The sequence below is a fragment of the Chenopodium album genome, chromosome 22, assembly GCF_948465745.1.
Source record: "Chenopodium album chromosome 22, dcCheAlbu1.1, whole genome shotgun sequence".
NCBI lineage: Eukaryota > Viridiplantae > Streptophyta > Magnoliopsida > Caryophyllales > Amaranthaceae > Chenopodium > Chenopodium album.
In genome coordinates, this window is record NC_137855.1 from 3,017,285 (window position 1) to 3,031,107 (window position 13,823).

The 13,823-nt window shown below is 33.8% G+C and overlaps 1 protein-coding gene across 1 annotated transcript; it reads left to right on the top strand.

Annotated features, from left to right (window-relative positions):
- Positions 1-3,462: 3,462 nt before the first annotated feature.
- LOC145605019 (endoribonuclease Dicer homolog 2-like) lies at positions 3,463-13,384 on the top strand. Its single transcript, XM_081661029.1, has 23 exons — positions 3,463-3,675; positions 4,013-4,118; positions 4,624-4,804; positions 4,970-5,083; positions 5,298-5,432; positions 5,938-6,022; positions 6,139-6,203; positions 6,310-6,447; positions 6,650-6,778; positions 6,867-6,999; positions 7,166-7,262; positions 8,152-8,347; positions 8,460-8,620; positions 9,007-9,225; positions 9,332-9,558; positions 9,704-9,972; positions 10,064-10,515; positions 10,608-10,711; positions 10,961-11,157; positions 11,286-11,495; positions 11,630-12,037; positions 12,233-12,511; positions 12,844-13,384. Exons 2-23 carry the CDS (start codon positions 4,048-4,050, stop codon positions 13,189-13,191), a joined length of 4,218 nt encoding a protein of 1,405 aa, XP_081517155.1. The 5' UTR covers positions 3,463-3,675; positions 4,013-4,047; the 3' UTR covers positions 13,192-13,384.
- Positions 13,385-13,823: the final 439 nt, after the last annotated feature.

A 13,823-nucleotide genomic window follows, 5' to 3' on the forward strand; every position in this document is an offset into this window, starting at 1 on the left:
TGCAAAATTAGCTTCCCCATATAAAAATTTGATTTTCCATGTTATTTTATTACTTTCTCTCTCTATTTTTTTACAAACCCCATGTAAATTTATCTTTCCAATATACTTTTACTTCCTTTACTTAACTTCCTTAATACCCGTGTAATCAACCCAAATGGGTCGTTCTTTTTGGGACGGAGGGAGTACATATCAATGCTAGATATGTAAAATCAATTTAGTTACTTAAACCTGCTTTCGTAAGATTTAACATATATAAATAATATTTATTCAAAACATTCTATAAAATAGAAATTTCACATTTAGAAACGTTTAGAAACTTTCCAAAAATTATCAACATTTCAAAGCCAACGGCTTTCCAAAAATAGATTCCAATAAAAATGAAAGATCAATGTTTTCGTAAACCATTTTCCCAACCTAAGTGTGCACACCTCCAAGCCAGTGACTCCTTACGTAGTGCTATACTTGGGGAAAGAAGTAGATCATAAATAGTTCATAGCCTTATCATTCATTTGAACCCCAAACCTCATTGAATGGAAACCACACGTATTACCATCTTAGCTAGAATTAATTCATGATATATCAATCCAAATTTATTTATAAATACTTACATGTATTAGAGTGTAAAATAAAACCAAAATAAAACAAAATTAATTATTGTTGTCATTGTATTCTATACCCAACGTTAAAAAAAATAAATACTTTGTAAGTCATTTAAAGCGACTAATATAAAAATAAAATTATTCAAATTAAAGTACCACCCGGGGCAAAGCCCGGGTCACACACTAGTTTAAGATTAAACAATTGTTTTTATTGGATCATGCTTATAGAATTTATTTTATAAACATTTGTAAATCCTTATTCAACATTCAAACATAGTTCATCATTCAAACACAAAACACATCTATATAATATCACATATTTAGGGTCTGTTCTCTTACGTTGAAATTCAGTTCAGTTCAGTTCAGCTCCTAATTTCCTTCTCTTATAAATTATTCAGTTCTGTTCAGTTTAGTTCAGTTAAGCTGAGTTCAGCCAATGAGAACAGGCCCTTAAAGATCTAGCGGCAAGTACGTACCTAGATCTTTACAACTATTCCACCTAGATTTAGAACCACGAACTACCTTCTAAATAAACATTATATGGAGTATTTTAAATAAAATCAAATATAAAAACCTTATAAAAATCATAAATTGAAAATACATATTAGTTTTATAACCGCAAAACAATCTTAAGCAGCAAAGCTCACATGAAAGTTCACGTTGAAAAGAAGGAGTCAGATCTTGCAGAGGACATATGTCATAGTATATAACTTCGAATGAGGTGATTCTTGAGCGAAACCTCTAGAAATTTTTGAGAGGAACAACTTTGTCTCAAACAGCAAAATGCTAAAAATGATCAAAAGTGGTTAAAAAAATGGCTTGGAACATATACGGGGCAAACTTGTACGAAAACGAAAGGTATAAGAAAAAGGGAAGAAGAAAAGGGAATGGAGCTTTGAGAGCAAGAGACTTTTGGCTTAAAATGACTAAACTTTGGGTTCTACTAATAGAGTTTGAGAACACTATTGACATCATGTATGATGTCAACAACTTGGGGGTCAAGAATTCAAACTTGTAGAGGAAGTTTATGACTTTGGTCATGCTTTATGAGTAAGAAATTGACTTAGGTCATTTGACTTGGAGTAAAGAAATACTCAAAGTAGAAAAATATGATTTTCGAGTATTACATTTCCGGAACTCATACGTATAAATAAAAAATGTTTTATAGATGTAATTATTATTTCCGTAAGATTATATGATGACAAGTTAAATAATACTATTGTATTATCTAAAAACGTATTTAAATATTATATAAAATACTTTGGAAAGAAATCAGACATAATTAAATTAATAAATATGATTAGTATATATTAAATGGATTTAAAAATACGAGGTACTATATCTACTACCCTTTAAGAGATTGAACAATTTTTAAATTGTGACTTTTTTACTTTCTTTTGGGTATTCTAATTAAGTAATTATGTTTGTCGAGCCGTCTAGGACAATATAACCTGGCAAAGTTTATAATCATGTGGAGGTTTGCTTGATTCCTCACAATGAAGTAAGAAAAATGGGTGAGAGAATTAAGTATAGATTGGGAGTTGTAAGTTATTTTCATTAGTCTATAATAAGTCATTGTTATAAGTTAAAACTCTTGGAATTATATGAGTTGGGAGTTGGGACCCAAGCACCCAGCAAAACCGCAAAATTGCAAAGTATGGCGAGTGAATGTGATAGTACATGAAGTAATGACAAAAAAGCTTGAATTCCACAAAGCTTTTGTTGGTCCAATTATCACAAAGTGTCATTCTTCAAAATTCAAATTGTTTGCTATTGTCAAAAAAAAAAAAATAACAAAAAAAAATTTTAAAAAAAAATTCAATTGTTATTCCCATTCCTTCATCACGAAGCAAATTGCTACAAACCACACTGCTAATATTTTAGCATCCGTCCCTTTATTTCTCGTACAATTTAATCATTCTTTGAATAAAAATTGAATTTTAATTTCTTGATGGATATATTAAATTATGTATAGTACGGAGTACTACTTGTATAAAATTCTTTGGTGAGAATTTATTCAATATTTTGTTTGTTCATATTACGCAGATAAAGTTATTAATGACAAATAATGTAAACCAAATTTAATCACTTTATGCGTTTTACTATTGTAAATTAACTATACCACATTCTAGAATTTAATTAATCAAATTAACTTCATATAATTGATTCCTCCTTTATGCTACGTATAGATTACAATTTTAGTTAGTCATGTTTTAAAATAACATCGTATGACCTTTTTCATATTTAATTACAACCGTGTAATAGAGGTGATCAATATCGGTCTGACTTATTAGCTCAAATCGAAAATAAGGCAATTTGGGACTTTGGGCAAGCCTTAAAGTACTTTTTTTTAAGGTAAAAATCCGATTTCGGCATGAAAAGCCTCCTACTCTTTTGCGGGTTGCACACGAGATATTATGTTAATGCTTGACTTAGCGAAATTTTGATTTTGTAGAAGTATGACTAATTTAACTTCCTTATGCAACTTTTTAGAATGTATGTCATGCTCCGCCAACATAATTTCTAATTTCGGATCGGACTAGGCCCAACTTCGGGCCGATTTTTATGTCCATGGCCCGCTAGAGATCGGATTTGCATTATGTGTGTGACGATCTGGAAAATTGCTTGCATTAAATCTTTGCGGATTGTTAATAATGCAAGGGATACGTAGCAGTTTGGATTTCATTCAATTAGCCAAATCAACCTTTCAGGATCCGCACGCATCATATGTGATATTAAGAGATAAAATCAATGATGTATACATGTTGGAAATTAAACCAAAACAAGAACTATAAAAGCAAGTTCATTATTATTCCCTAATTAATAATCCTATTAATAAAGTGTACTTGCGAAGACTACACTATGACCGAGTTGACTAAGCTACCCTTTGTCACACCACACTCTCTACCCTTTTAAATTGTGTACTACTTATACAATTTCATTCCAATACTAGTAGTACCAAAAGAAGAATCAAAAGAGTCGGATTTTTAAAATCTGTTGCATCATTCAATTTAATGTTGATGATTTCCAAGTGCAGAAGTTGAAGAATTCCCGGAATTTGAGTTTGTGTAAAAGGGTACTGTACTATTTTGCTCAATCTTTGCATTATTTATATAACCCTTGATTTTTTTTCAACCTACTAGTAAAAAAAAAAACCCATTAATTATTTTCTTAGTTTTTTGTGTTACATTCATGCATTTTGTAATTAAATTGGTATTTTATCTTCTGGGTAATTGCGAAATTTTTGATTTTTCCATATAACACATAGATTATGAATATTTATTGGTAGTTTGATCATAGAGGGGTCAAAAAATAAGATAAAAATTGTTCATATCCCTGTTTTTCGACATTCTGAAATAAATCTGTGATTTTGGTTAAAAAATTTGTGGAAAGATTGATTTTTTAATTTTCAGGGTAAAGGGAAGAAGAACAAGGAGGAGGGCAGACAATGGGAGCAGTGAGTATGGAGATTTGTGGGACCCAAGATGACTCGTCTGCCGCTCTTTCATTTGCAAGAAGGTAGTTTACATCTCTTCAATTGATTCTGTTGTTGTTGTTTTTGTTGTGAATTCAATTCATTCTGTTGTTATTGTTGTTGTTGTTGTTGCTGTGAATTCAATTCAATTTCTTTATGTTTGCTGATTTCAGCATATATACATTTATATAGCTGTGTGTGATGATTTTTGATTGATGCTGTTTTTTATTGGGGGTATTTTCTATAACATTTTCATTGACATTGGTGATGTTAGCCCTATTGAACAGGGTTGTGCAAATTTGTGTTTTGGGTCGGGTCGGGTTGGGTTGGTTTTGGATATTGATTATTTTTTCTACTTCGGTAAAAATTGTTGTTCTAGACTTAGGTTAATGAGGATTTTAGGGTCAGGTTTTTGTGTCGGGTCAGTTTTGATATGCTTAGGTTGCTTGTGTGCTAATTTTTTTTTTTGTAATTTTTTTTAATGTTATTTTATATTTTTTGGCTTTCTTAGTAATTGTGATTTTGAACATCAACTGTTTATAATTATAGCTACCAGCTTGATGCTTTGGAGAAAGCCATGAAGCAGAATACTATTGTGTACTTTGAGACTGGTTCGGGGAAGACATTGATTGCGGTCATGCTTCTTCGTAGTTATGCATATTTCCTTCGCCGGCCTACACAGTCAAATATTGCAGTCTTCTTAGTACCTACTGTTGTTTTGGTTAAACAAGTATGGTTTATAATTTATTTATTTTTTTTAAAAAAAATATGTATCTACACAAGTACAATGACTTAAACTGATTGGAAGAAACTAGCTTTAGTGGTCTGTATAAGTATGTCTCAAGTTGATCATTGTTATGTTTCCATGGTTCTCTTTCCTGTCACTATTGATTAGCAAGCCGAAGTTATTGAGCTGCATACAGACTTAAAAGTAGGCAAGTATTGGGGAGACATGGGTGTTGATTTTTGGGATGCTGCTATTTGGCAGAAACAGCTGGATGAATATGAGGTGAGTCACTTGTACCTTTTTCAGTTAACGATCAAATAAGCTTTACTTCATCATTTGTAGGAAAGGGGATGAGAAAATACATTAATTTGATAAAACGTGGCATTGCTTAAGAGGAGGGAAAGCGGTGTTATATATTTGGCTACTTTGGAGTTGTACTTTAGCTTCACCTGATATCATACTGGGATGAATTATTAGATTCTCTTTTGTGTTGTAGGTCCTTGTGATGACACCAAAGATCCTGCTTGATTGTTTGAGTCATACTTACATCAAACTGGACAAGATAAAAGTTCTAATATTTGATGAATGCCATAATGCCAGGGGAAATCATCCCTATGCTCGCATCATGAAGGTGATTATGCATGTCCATCTATTAATTATTACAGAAGTTGCTGTGTTGCTTTAACTCTTACATGTGCTTCTGGATGTTTCTTTCTCCTTTATCACTTGCTGTACCTTATGTTTTTCGTTCTGTAATGGACTAATGGGGGACCTATGTAGACCTCTAAATTTATCGATTAATGAGCTATTAGCTCTTTATCTGTAATTGAAATGTTTATAAACCAATTGTGTGCATAGAGAAAAGAAGGACGAATTAGCTTTAGAATATTATTTCGAGTGGCGCATAATTTAGCAATTTGTTACCGTGCTCTTTTATTTTCTCAATGATATTGCACATTCTCACCTTTTATAATGGATTTCAGTTAATGTTGGATCTAAGGTTATTTTTTTTCCTTCCCGTAGTAATGGATCACATGTTCTTTGGGGGTGCATATCTTATTCTTCACGGGAAATTCACTTTTGTTTTGTATGAGGCATGCAATATAGATGAAATTATGGAACCTCTTATACTGCAGGACTTTTATCATCAACAAATGCATACTAATGACGTCCCCAGAATTTTTGGCATGACTGCTTCTCCAATCAAAGCGAAAGCTAAAGGTGAACTGTAGAATCAGTTTGTATATATGAATAGTTTAGGACAAGTTGTACTTTTTTACTGTTATATTGAGCATGCTTGTTCTGGAGACTTTAATTTGATTAGTTCCTGCTTGTAGGTGCGTCTGATTCAAATGGTTACTGGAAAGATATTAGTGCCCTGGAAAACCTCATGCATTCTAAGGTTACTGCTCAGTCATAATTATTTACCTTGTTGTTTAGCTTTGGAGGCAGCAGCTTTTTGTCCATTTCTATCTTATCATATTTGATGAGCTATCTCTAAAATGAAGGTCCATACCAGTAATAGCGAGGCAGAATTGGCTGAGTATGTTCCTATCCCAAATGCTAAGGCTCAGTTTTACAATGAGGATGGTCCCAATGCATTGCAAGCAAGTCTGATCAATGGCTTGAACTCGCTGAGAGAAAAGGTGTCATTTTATTTATTTATTGTTATTTTTTTATCTTCTAGTCATCAGATGAGTTCTAAATTTGGTTTATTATTAAGAATATGTACTATTTGGTGTATACCTGATTTTAATGCATGACTAATATACTTTATTGTTTACTTCTTTGTAGTTTCTTTTTTTTTTTTTAGTCATTAAATAATACTTATCCTATATTCACCTTCAGCACATATCTGCTGTTAAAAAGTTGGGTGCTGAAGAATCGACAGAACTATCTATATGTAACAAATTAAAGAAGCTGACCAATACTTTCCGGTTCTGTTTGGATGAGCTTGGTCTTTGGGCAGCAATAAAGGTATATCATAACTTCGTATTCTATTGTATTTTGGAGATGCTGGTAACTGTTAAGTGTTAAGGCATCTGAATATATCCTTTGATATTAGGCTGGAGAAATTATGTCTTGCAATGAAACCGATATTTTCAGCTGGGGTGAATTGGATGTTCGCGGTGAGACGACTATAAAAGCATTTAATTCTGATGTACATAATATTTTAGCACCCCACAACCCATCTGGAGGTATTAATATTATTTTTTTTTTATTCAAACAAGCACCAATTTTTTTTTTTTTTTTTTTTTTTCCTTTTGCTTTTTTTAACATGCTGCTTCACTATATACGGAGTATATTTTGTTTTTGGTCAATATCATAAATGCATTTATTCATCGGCTATTCCTTTACGTTTAGGCTGCAATTGGTCAATCTCTGATATAAAGGCAAATTTGGATTCCAGAATTATATCTTCAAAATTATTGTGTCTAGTGGAATCTCTCCTTCGGTATAGGTGAGACTTTGCGATTTTCTAATATAATTAAAGTAGTCATTTGGAAGACAACATTTTAGTTTTTGGAATTATCTCTACCATTATGATGTAAATACATCCCCTCCCTCCCCTCTTTTTTTTGGGTGCCAAGAGTGGAAACTATTGTGATATACTTCATATTTTGGTACCTGAATGAAATGGCTAAAATGGTTCAGGGGCTTTTATGGAATAGGATTACACTTTGGGAACTGGCCCACCGTCCCACCTGATTTTATATCTAGAAACTGATTTCCATCAACATTCTTTTTTCCAAAACTACTGAGTTCTGACAGAAATATCATCAAGGCAGAGAACCTGAAGTATTTATGTGCAATAGGAACTATTGTTAAGCACATGAAAGAGTAAAATTTGAGATTTCAACAAACTTTACCCTTTTTTGGTAACCTTGTACACAAATTCTATGGTTGTTCCCCCTCAATTTACTTGACAAAATTTAATGTTGTTGCTGTTTTTTTTCCCATGGATAATTCAGAGCTCTTTTTGAAAATAATCTACTTACTTTCTCTAATATCTTCTGCTGAAAGCATATAACTGTTATTTTTATTTTTTATTTTATTTTTTTATTTTATTTTATTTTTATTTTTTAATTGGTTTTCATTAATTAGTTGCCGAGTATTTTAATTTCTCACTGAGCCAAATGCATTTAAATTCTCGCCGGAATTTTATTTTATTTGTTATGAAACATGCAAATAATTGATTGCTTGTTCAATGACAAGTCTATTCCTTATGGAGAGAGTAAACCTGTTCTGTTTACTTGGTTCTTTATTAGTTAGTCTCTGATTTATATGGCTGATCATACTTTTTACTCAGTTGTTAGCTAACTTTTATGAATTTGGTTTTTGTATGATAGGAGTTTGAGAGATTTGAGGTGTATAATTTTTGTTGAAAGGGTAGTTACTGCAATGGTTTTTGAGGCTATATTGGATCGACTACTTTCTCAAACAAGTGGCTGGAAGGCAAGATACATTGCTGGAAATCAGTCTGCACTGAAGTCCCAAAGCAGGAAGGAGCAGAACAATCTTGTTGATGAATTTCGCCGCGGGGCTGTGGGTTTCTTTCTCTTTTATATCACTGTTATTTTTTTACTTACATCCTCTGTACTTTGTTCTACATATACGATATTGATTTTGAGTTTATTTGGTTTTTGCTAATATTCAGGTGAACATTCTTGTTGCTACCTCCATCCTAGAAGAGGGTTTAGATGTCCAAAGTTGCAACTTGGTTGTCCGTTTTGATCCGTCAGCCAACATTTGCAGTTTCATTCAGTCTAGAGGTCGCGCTAGGATGCAAAATTCTGATTTCTTGCTGATGGTGAAAAGGTAATTTTTCAATCTTTGCGATAGTATATAACATGTTTTTACTCCCTAACGAGAGACCATAAAAACTAACCTCCTCTCCCTCTCATTCCCATCACAAAAAAGATAAAAGAACTTTTTTTTTTAAAAAGAATGAAGGGACTGGGGAAATAAGACAGAAACCTTTGTGGGTAAAGGGAATTTGAATTACCATTGCAGTTGTGCAGCATTACTGATTTACTGGGCATTAATAAGTGGATACTAATTTACAGACCTGCTGTTTCTATTCAATTCTAAGTCTCTGATATAGATTGATTTAGCATTTACTGAATAGGATGGTTTTTATTACTGTACACTGAGATTTATGCAAGCGAGATTCATTGTAAATTTAATCTTATGATGTAAAACAGCGGTGATCAAGATGAGCTATTGCGCATGAAAAACTATCTTAAATCTGGTGATGTGATGCGCAAGGAAAGTTTGAGCCATGCTTCGCTTCCTTGTCAGCCTGTAGAATTCGATGAATTTGATGGGATCTCCTATTGTGTACCGAGCACAGGAGCAGTTGTTACACTGAGCTCTAGTGTGAGCTTGATATACTTTTACTGCTCACGTCTCCCTTCCGATGGGTTTGTTCCGTGAAACTTTGCAATCTGTTTATCCTCTGATTTAATTGACTTTTCCTTATGTGTTTGGTTTCACACATGTTGAACCATTAGCATTTTGCTTACTCAGATACTTTAAACCTGCTCCTCGCTGCACCATTGATGAGGCTTTGGAGACCTGTACACTACAATTTCCGAATAGTTGTCCTGTGCAGTCAGTTACTGTGAAAGGCAATCGCAAAATTCTGAAGAAACTTGCTTGCCTGGAAGCATGCAAGTTGCTGCATGAGAAGGGTGCTTTGACAGATTCACTTGTTCCTGATATTGTTGTAGAAGAGGGTCTTATGAAAGACACTGGTATGTATTGCTGTACTTAGTAGTTTGCACCCGTGGTTTTTTGCATGTGAGTGAGAGTTTGGCTGGCGGGTCTCCTTTTATTTTTTGCCCATTGGTGGGCTTGGCAAGTTGGCATCATGATTTTATGTGTGCTTTTGTGATATAGAGCGTGAACCCTATGACGAGGACCATGCAAGATACATTCCACCAGAAATTGTCGGTGATGGACCATGTTATTCAGACACATATCACAGCTACTCAATGGAATTGAAGCAGGACTTTTACTCTGACATTCCTGTGCATGACATAATTGTGGTTTTTAAATCTAAGCTTGCTTCCGATGTTGGAAACATGCAATTTGACATGGAGGTTGACTGGGGCAAAATGTCAGTGGACATAAAATATGCAGGAATGATCAATCTCAGTGATGAACAGGTAAAAGTTTTATTCTTCTAACTGTTGTTGAAATGTAAAAAGCACATCCGTCTGTTTACTTAAGCTAAGTCTCCATTACTTATGTGGTCAGGTAACTCTTTGTAGACAATATCAGGCTACTTTATTGAGAGTTCTGAGAGATCGTAGTTTTGATAAGCTAGTGGAATCATTGAAGGGGTTTTATAAATGGGAGAAAAATGTTAATGTGCCTGTTTCACATTATGACTATATTCTTCTCCCCCGTCAATGGCTTCATCGAAATTCACTTGTTGATTTGGAATGTATAAGCTCTGCATCCTTTTTACGCGATGTTGTTCAAGGTTCCTCCTCTAACTGCAATAAACGCAAGTCTGCTCATCAAGATGATGTCTACACCAAGAATGGGTTTTTACATCGTAGTGTGCTGGAAAATTGTTTGGTCTGCACACCTCATAATGGTTACATCTATTCTATCTCTGGAATTTTAGATGGCATGAATGGGAACTCTCATTTGAGTTTGAGTGATGGTACATTAAAAACTTACAAGAGTTACTACAAAATGAGGTATGTATCTTATTTTTGTTTTAAAACTTCTTATAGTTGGTTTCTTTGGGATGCATATAAGATGGTTAACATGTTTAATGATATTGATACAGACATGGGATTGACCTGAAATATGAAAATCAAGCCCTGCTTTGTGGGAGGCAGGTTTTCCGACTGAAAAATTACCTTCTAAGGTGCAAGCAGAGAAGGGAGAAGGGTGTGTTATCTATCTGCATTCTGCACTTCTTTTTCGAATTTTGATATTATGCTCAAATCCCAAATTCAAAGATTAGACAAATTACAGTTTAGTTTACTGACGAATCATAATTTTGAGAATCCCTTTTGTTCAGTTAGTGGCTTTCATGAAGTTCTTCCATATATTGTCCCTGAAAACTTGATGACTTCATGGAAGCCATTCAATTTCTTAAATTGCTGCTTTCTGCTGATATAGTGTCTTCTATTGCAGAGCCAAGCGGTGCTTCTGTTGAACTGCCTCCTGAACTATGTCTCATCATCATGTCGCCCATATCAGTTGCTACGATTTATACTTTTTCATTTCTTCCTTCTATTATGCATCAAATTGAAGCTTTACTACTGAGTGCCAACTTGAGATGCATTATCTTGGATCACTGCATGCAAAATGGTTTTATTCCAGCCACCAAGGTTCTTTCACATCTCTTATTCAACAGATTATATTTCCACTCAGCAACAAAATATTTATTGTGTCATCTTTCTATTTACTGTTTTATTGGTCCTGATTGCCCTTGATTTGTCAAAATTTGCTTTAACAGGTTCTAGAAGCAATTACAACTAAATGTTGTGAAGAGAGATTCCATCTGGAATCCCTTGAGACCCTTGGGGATTCATTTTTGAAGTATGCTGTCTGCCAACAGCTGTTTAAAACTCAACAAAATAATCATGAGGGACTTCTTAGTATAAAAAAAGACAGAATTATATCTAATGCTGCACTGTGCAAGCTAGGGTGCCAACGCAAGATTCCGGTAACAATTGTTTCATTACCTAAATCAGGATTGTATAATATTCCCATATTTGCTACTTTGACAATGATGGTTGATGATGAATAAGTTCCTTTCTGAATGTTGGGGGTTTAATTTTTATGAGTTGATTCGTGCAGGGTTTCATACGTTATGATTCCTTTGATCCTAAGAATTGGATCATACCTGGTGATCCTGGAGACTGTAGATTAAAGAAAGAGTTAATTTGTAACACCTATAAGGTCTACAATGGTGGAATAAGGAAAATCAAAAGCAAAAGAGTTGCTGATGTCGTAGAAGCACTAATTGGTGCATTTTTGAGCTCTGGTGGACAAGTAGCTGCTTTGATGTTTATGAACTGGCTTGGTATAGAGGTGGAACTTTCCTGTATAACATACCAGAGGAACATCCCTATAAATCCCCGTTTGCTAGTAAACATTACACATGTAGAGTCCATTTTGAATTACTCATTCAAGGACCCCTCACTGGTAGTTGAAGCACTTACCCATGGTTCATATATGTTACCTGAAATTCCTCGATGCTATCAAGTAAGTTTACACACGTGCTTTCTAAGCATTACTCTTCTCTCTTTGTTTTTTGGAAAATTTTGGATCATACTATCTGGTGATGACTAATGTGGATGTTCCTTACTATGATCTTCTAAGCATCTTATACTTATTAATTTTTAATTATTATTCAGTTTTGAAAAGGACATGTTTATCTGAAAACGTTCTCTTTTGCAGCGTTTGGAGTTTCTGGGAGATGCGGTGTTGGACCATCTGATCACAATTCACCTTTACTCTAAATATCCTGATATGTCTCCTGGCCTGTTGACTGATCTGAGATCGGCCTCAGTTAATAACGAATGTTATGCTCTATCTGCCATCCGTGCTGGACTTCACAAGCATATACTTCATGCTTCGCAAATCCTATACAAACAGATGGCTGTTGCTGTTGCAAGTTTTCAGCATTTATCTTTAGAGTCAACATTCGGATGGGAGTCTGAGACAAATTATCCCAAGGTGGGTTGCAAGAAATGCCAAGTTTATGTCTTGCCTGTGGTCCTTAAACTTCTATATCTTTTACATGCTTCTGTTTTTCCTTATGTCTATGTTTGAAAAGACGAAATGAAAATGAAGAAATGGTCAGTCATGTTGTGTTCATATGGTCTTAGCAATCGAGAGGACACAATTCTGTGGCTTATAATTTTCTTTTGGGTATTACTTAGGTTTTTTTTTTTTTTTTTTTTTTTTTTTTTTTTTTTTTTTTTTTTCTGTTACAATTGCTTTTATGAAGGATTCCTTCTTATCTTTTTTTGAATTACTCATCAGTGATTTCTGGTTGAATAATACAGGTTCTAGCAGATATAATAGAATCTTTAGCTGGGGCTATCTTTGTCGATTCTGGATTCAACAAAGAGGCTGTATTCAAGAGTATATCACCTCTTTTGGAGCCCCTCATCACTCCAGAAACTCTGAAGCTGAATCCTGTGCGAGAATTAAACCATATATGTCAAACACATCATTATGCTATGAGAAGGTATAGAACTTGTGAAAACGGCGTGGCTTCCATAACACTTGAGGTTGAAGCAAATGGGGTTGTGCACAAACATACGTGCACCGCTTCTGATAAGAAGATGGCAAAAAAAATTGCCTGTAAAGCTATTCTCAAGTCCCTGAAAGAAAGCATTATAGACTTATAAGCTTCTACAGTTGCTTAGAATTAATGGGTTTTTGTTTTTCTTTTCTGATGTATAGTGATCCAACCTAGGGAAGAGTACATGAATGTACATAATTTTGTTCCCATATGTATGTAGTGAGGCTGCATGAAAATCTAGCAGCCACCTACAACTCAAATATATTACCATAATGAAATGAAGTTGATTTATGTTTTGATTTTTTTTTTTTTTTTTTTGGCCAAACAAAAGTTATATACAGTACTATGAAGTTTATTTTAGTTGCTCACTAAGTCACTAACACATTTTCATTTGACTACCACAGAGTACTATCTATGATTTATACTTGTACAGTCGTACATAAAAATATGGAGACATGTAGCTATGTCAGATCTTGGCAATATCGTATTAATTTTTAATTAGGAAGATAATCCTATACTTTTTTTAAAAAAACGTGGTACTTTTGTGCTTGTGAATTGTGATAGGCAAATCAAGTAGAACAATTACAAAATTAAATAGTACCCGTACTAGGTTTTTAGAAAAAAATTACAGTAATTTGTACAATCTCAATCCCAATTCTTAGTGCTATTCACTTATACCGAAAAGTTAATTTAATTTGTGGTTTATTATATATATTATAATTGACTAATTGTACATTG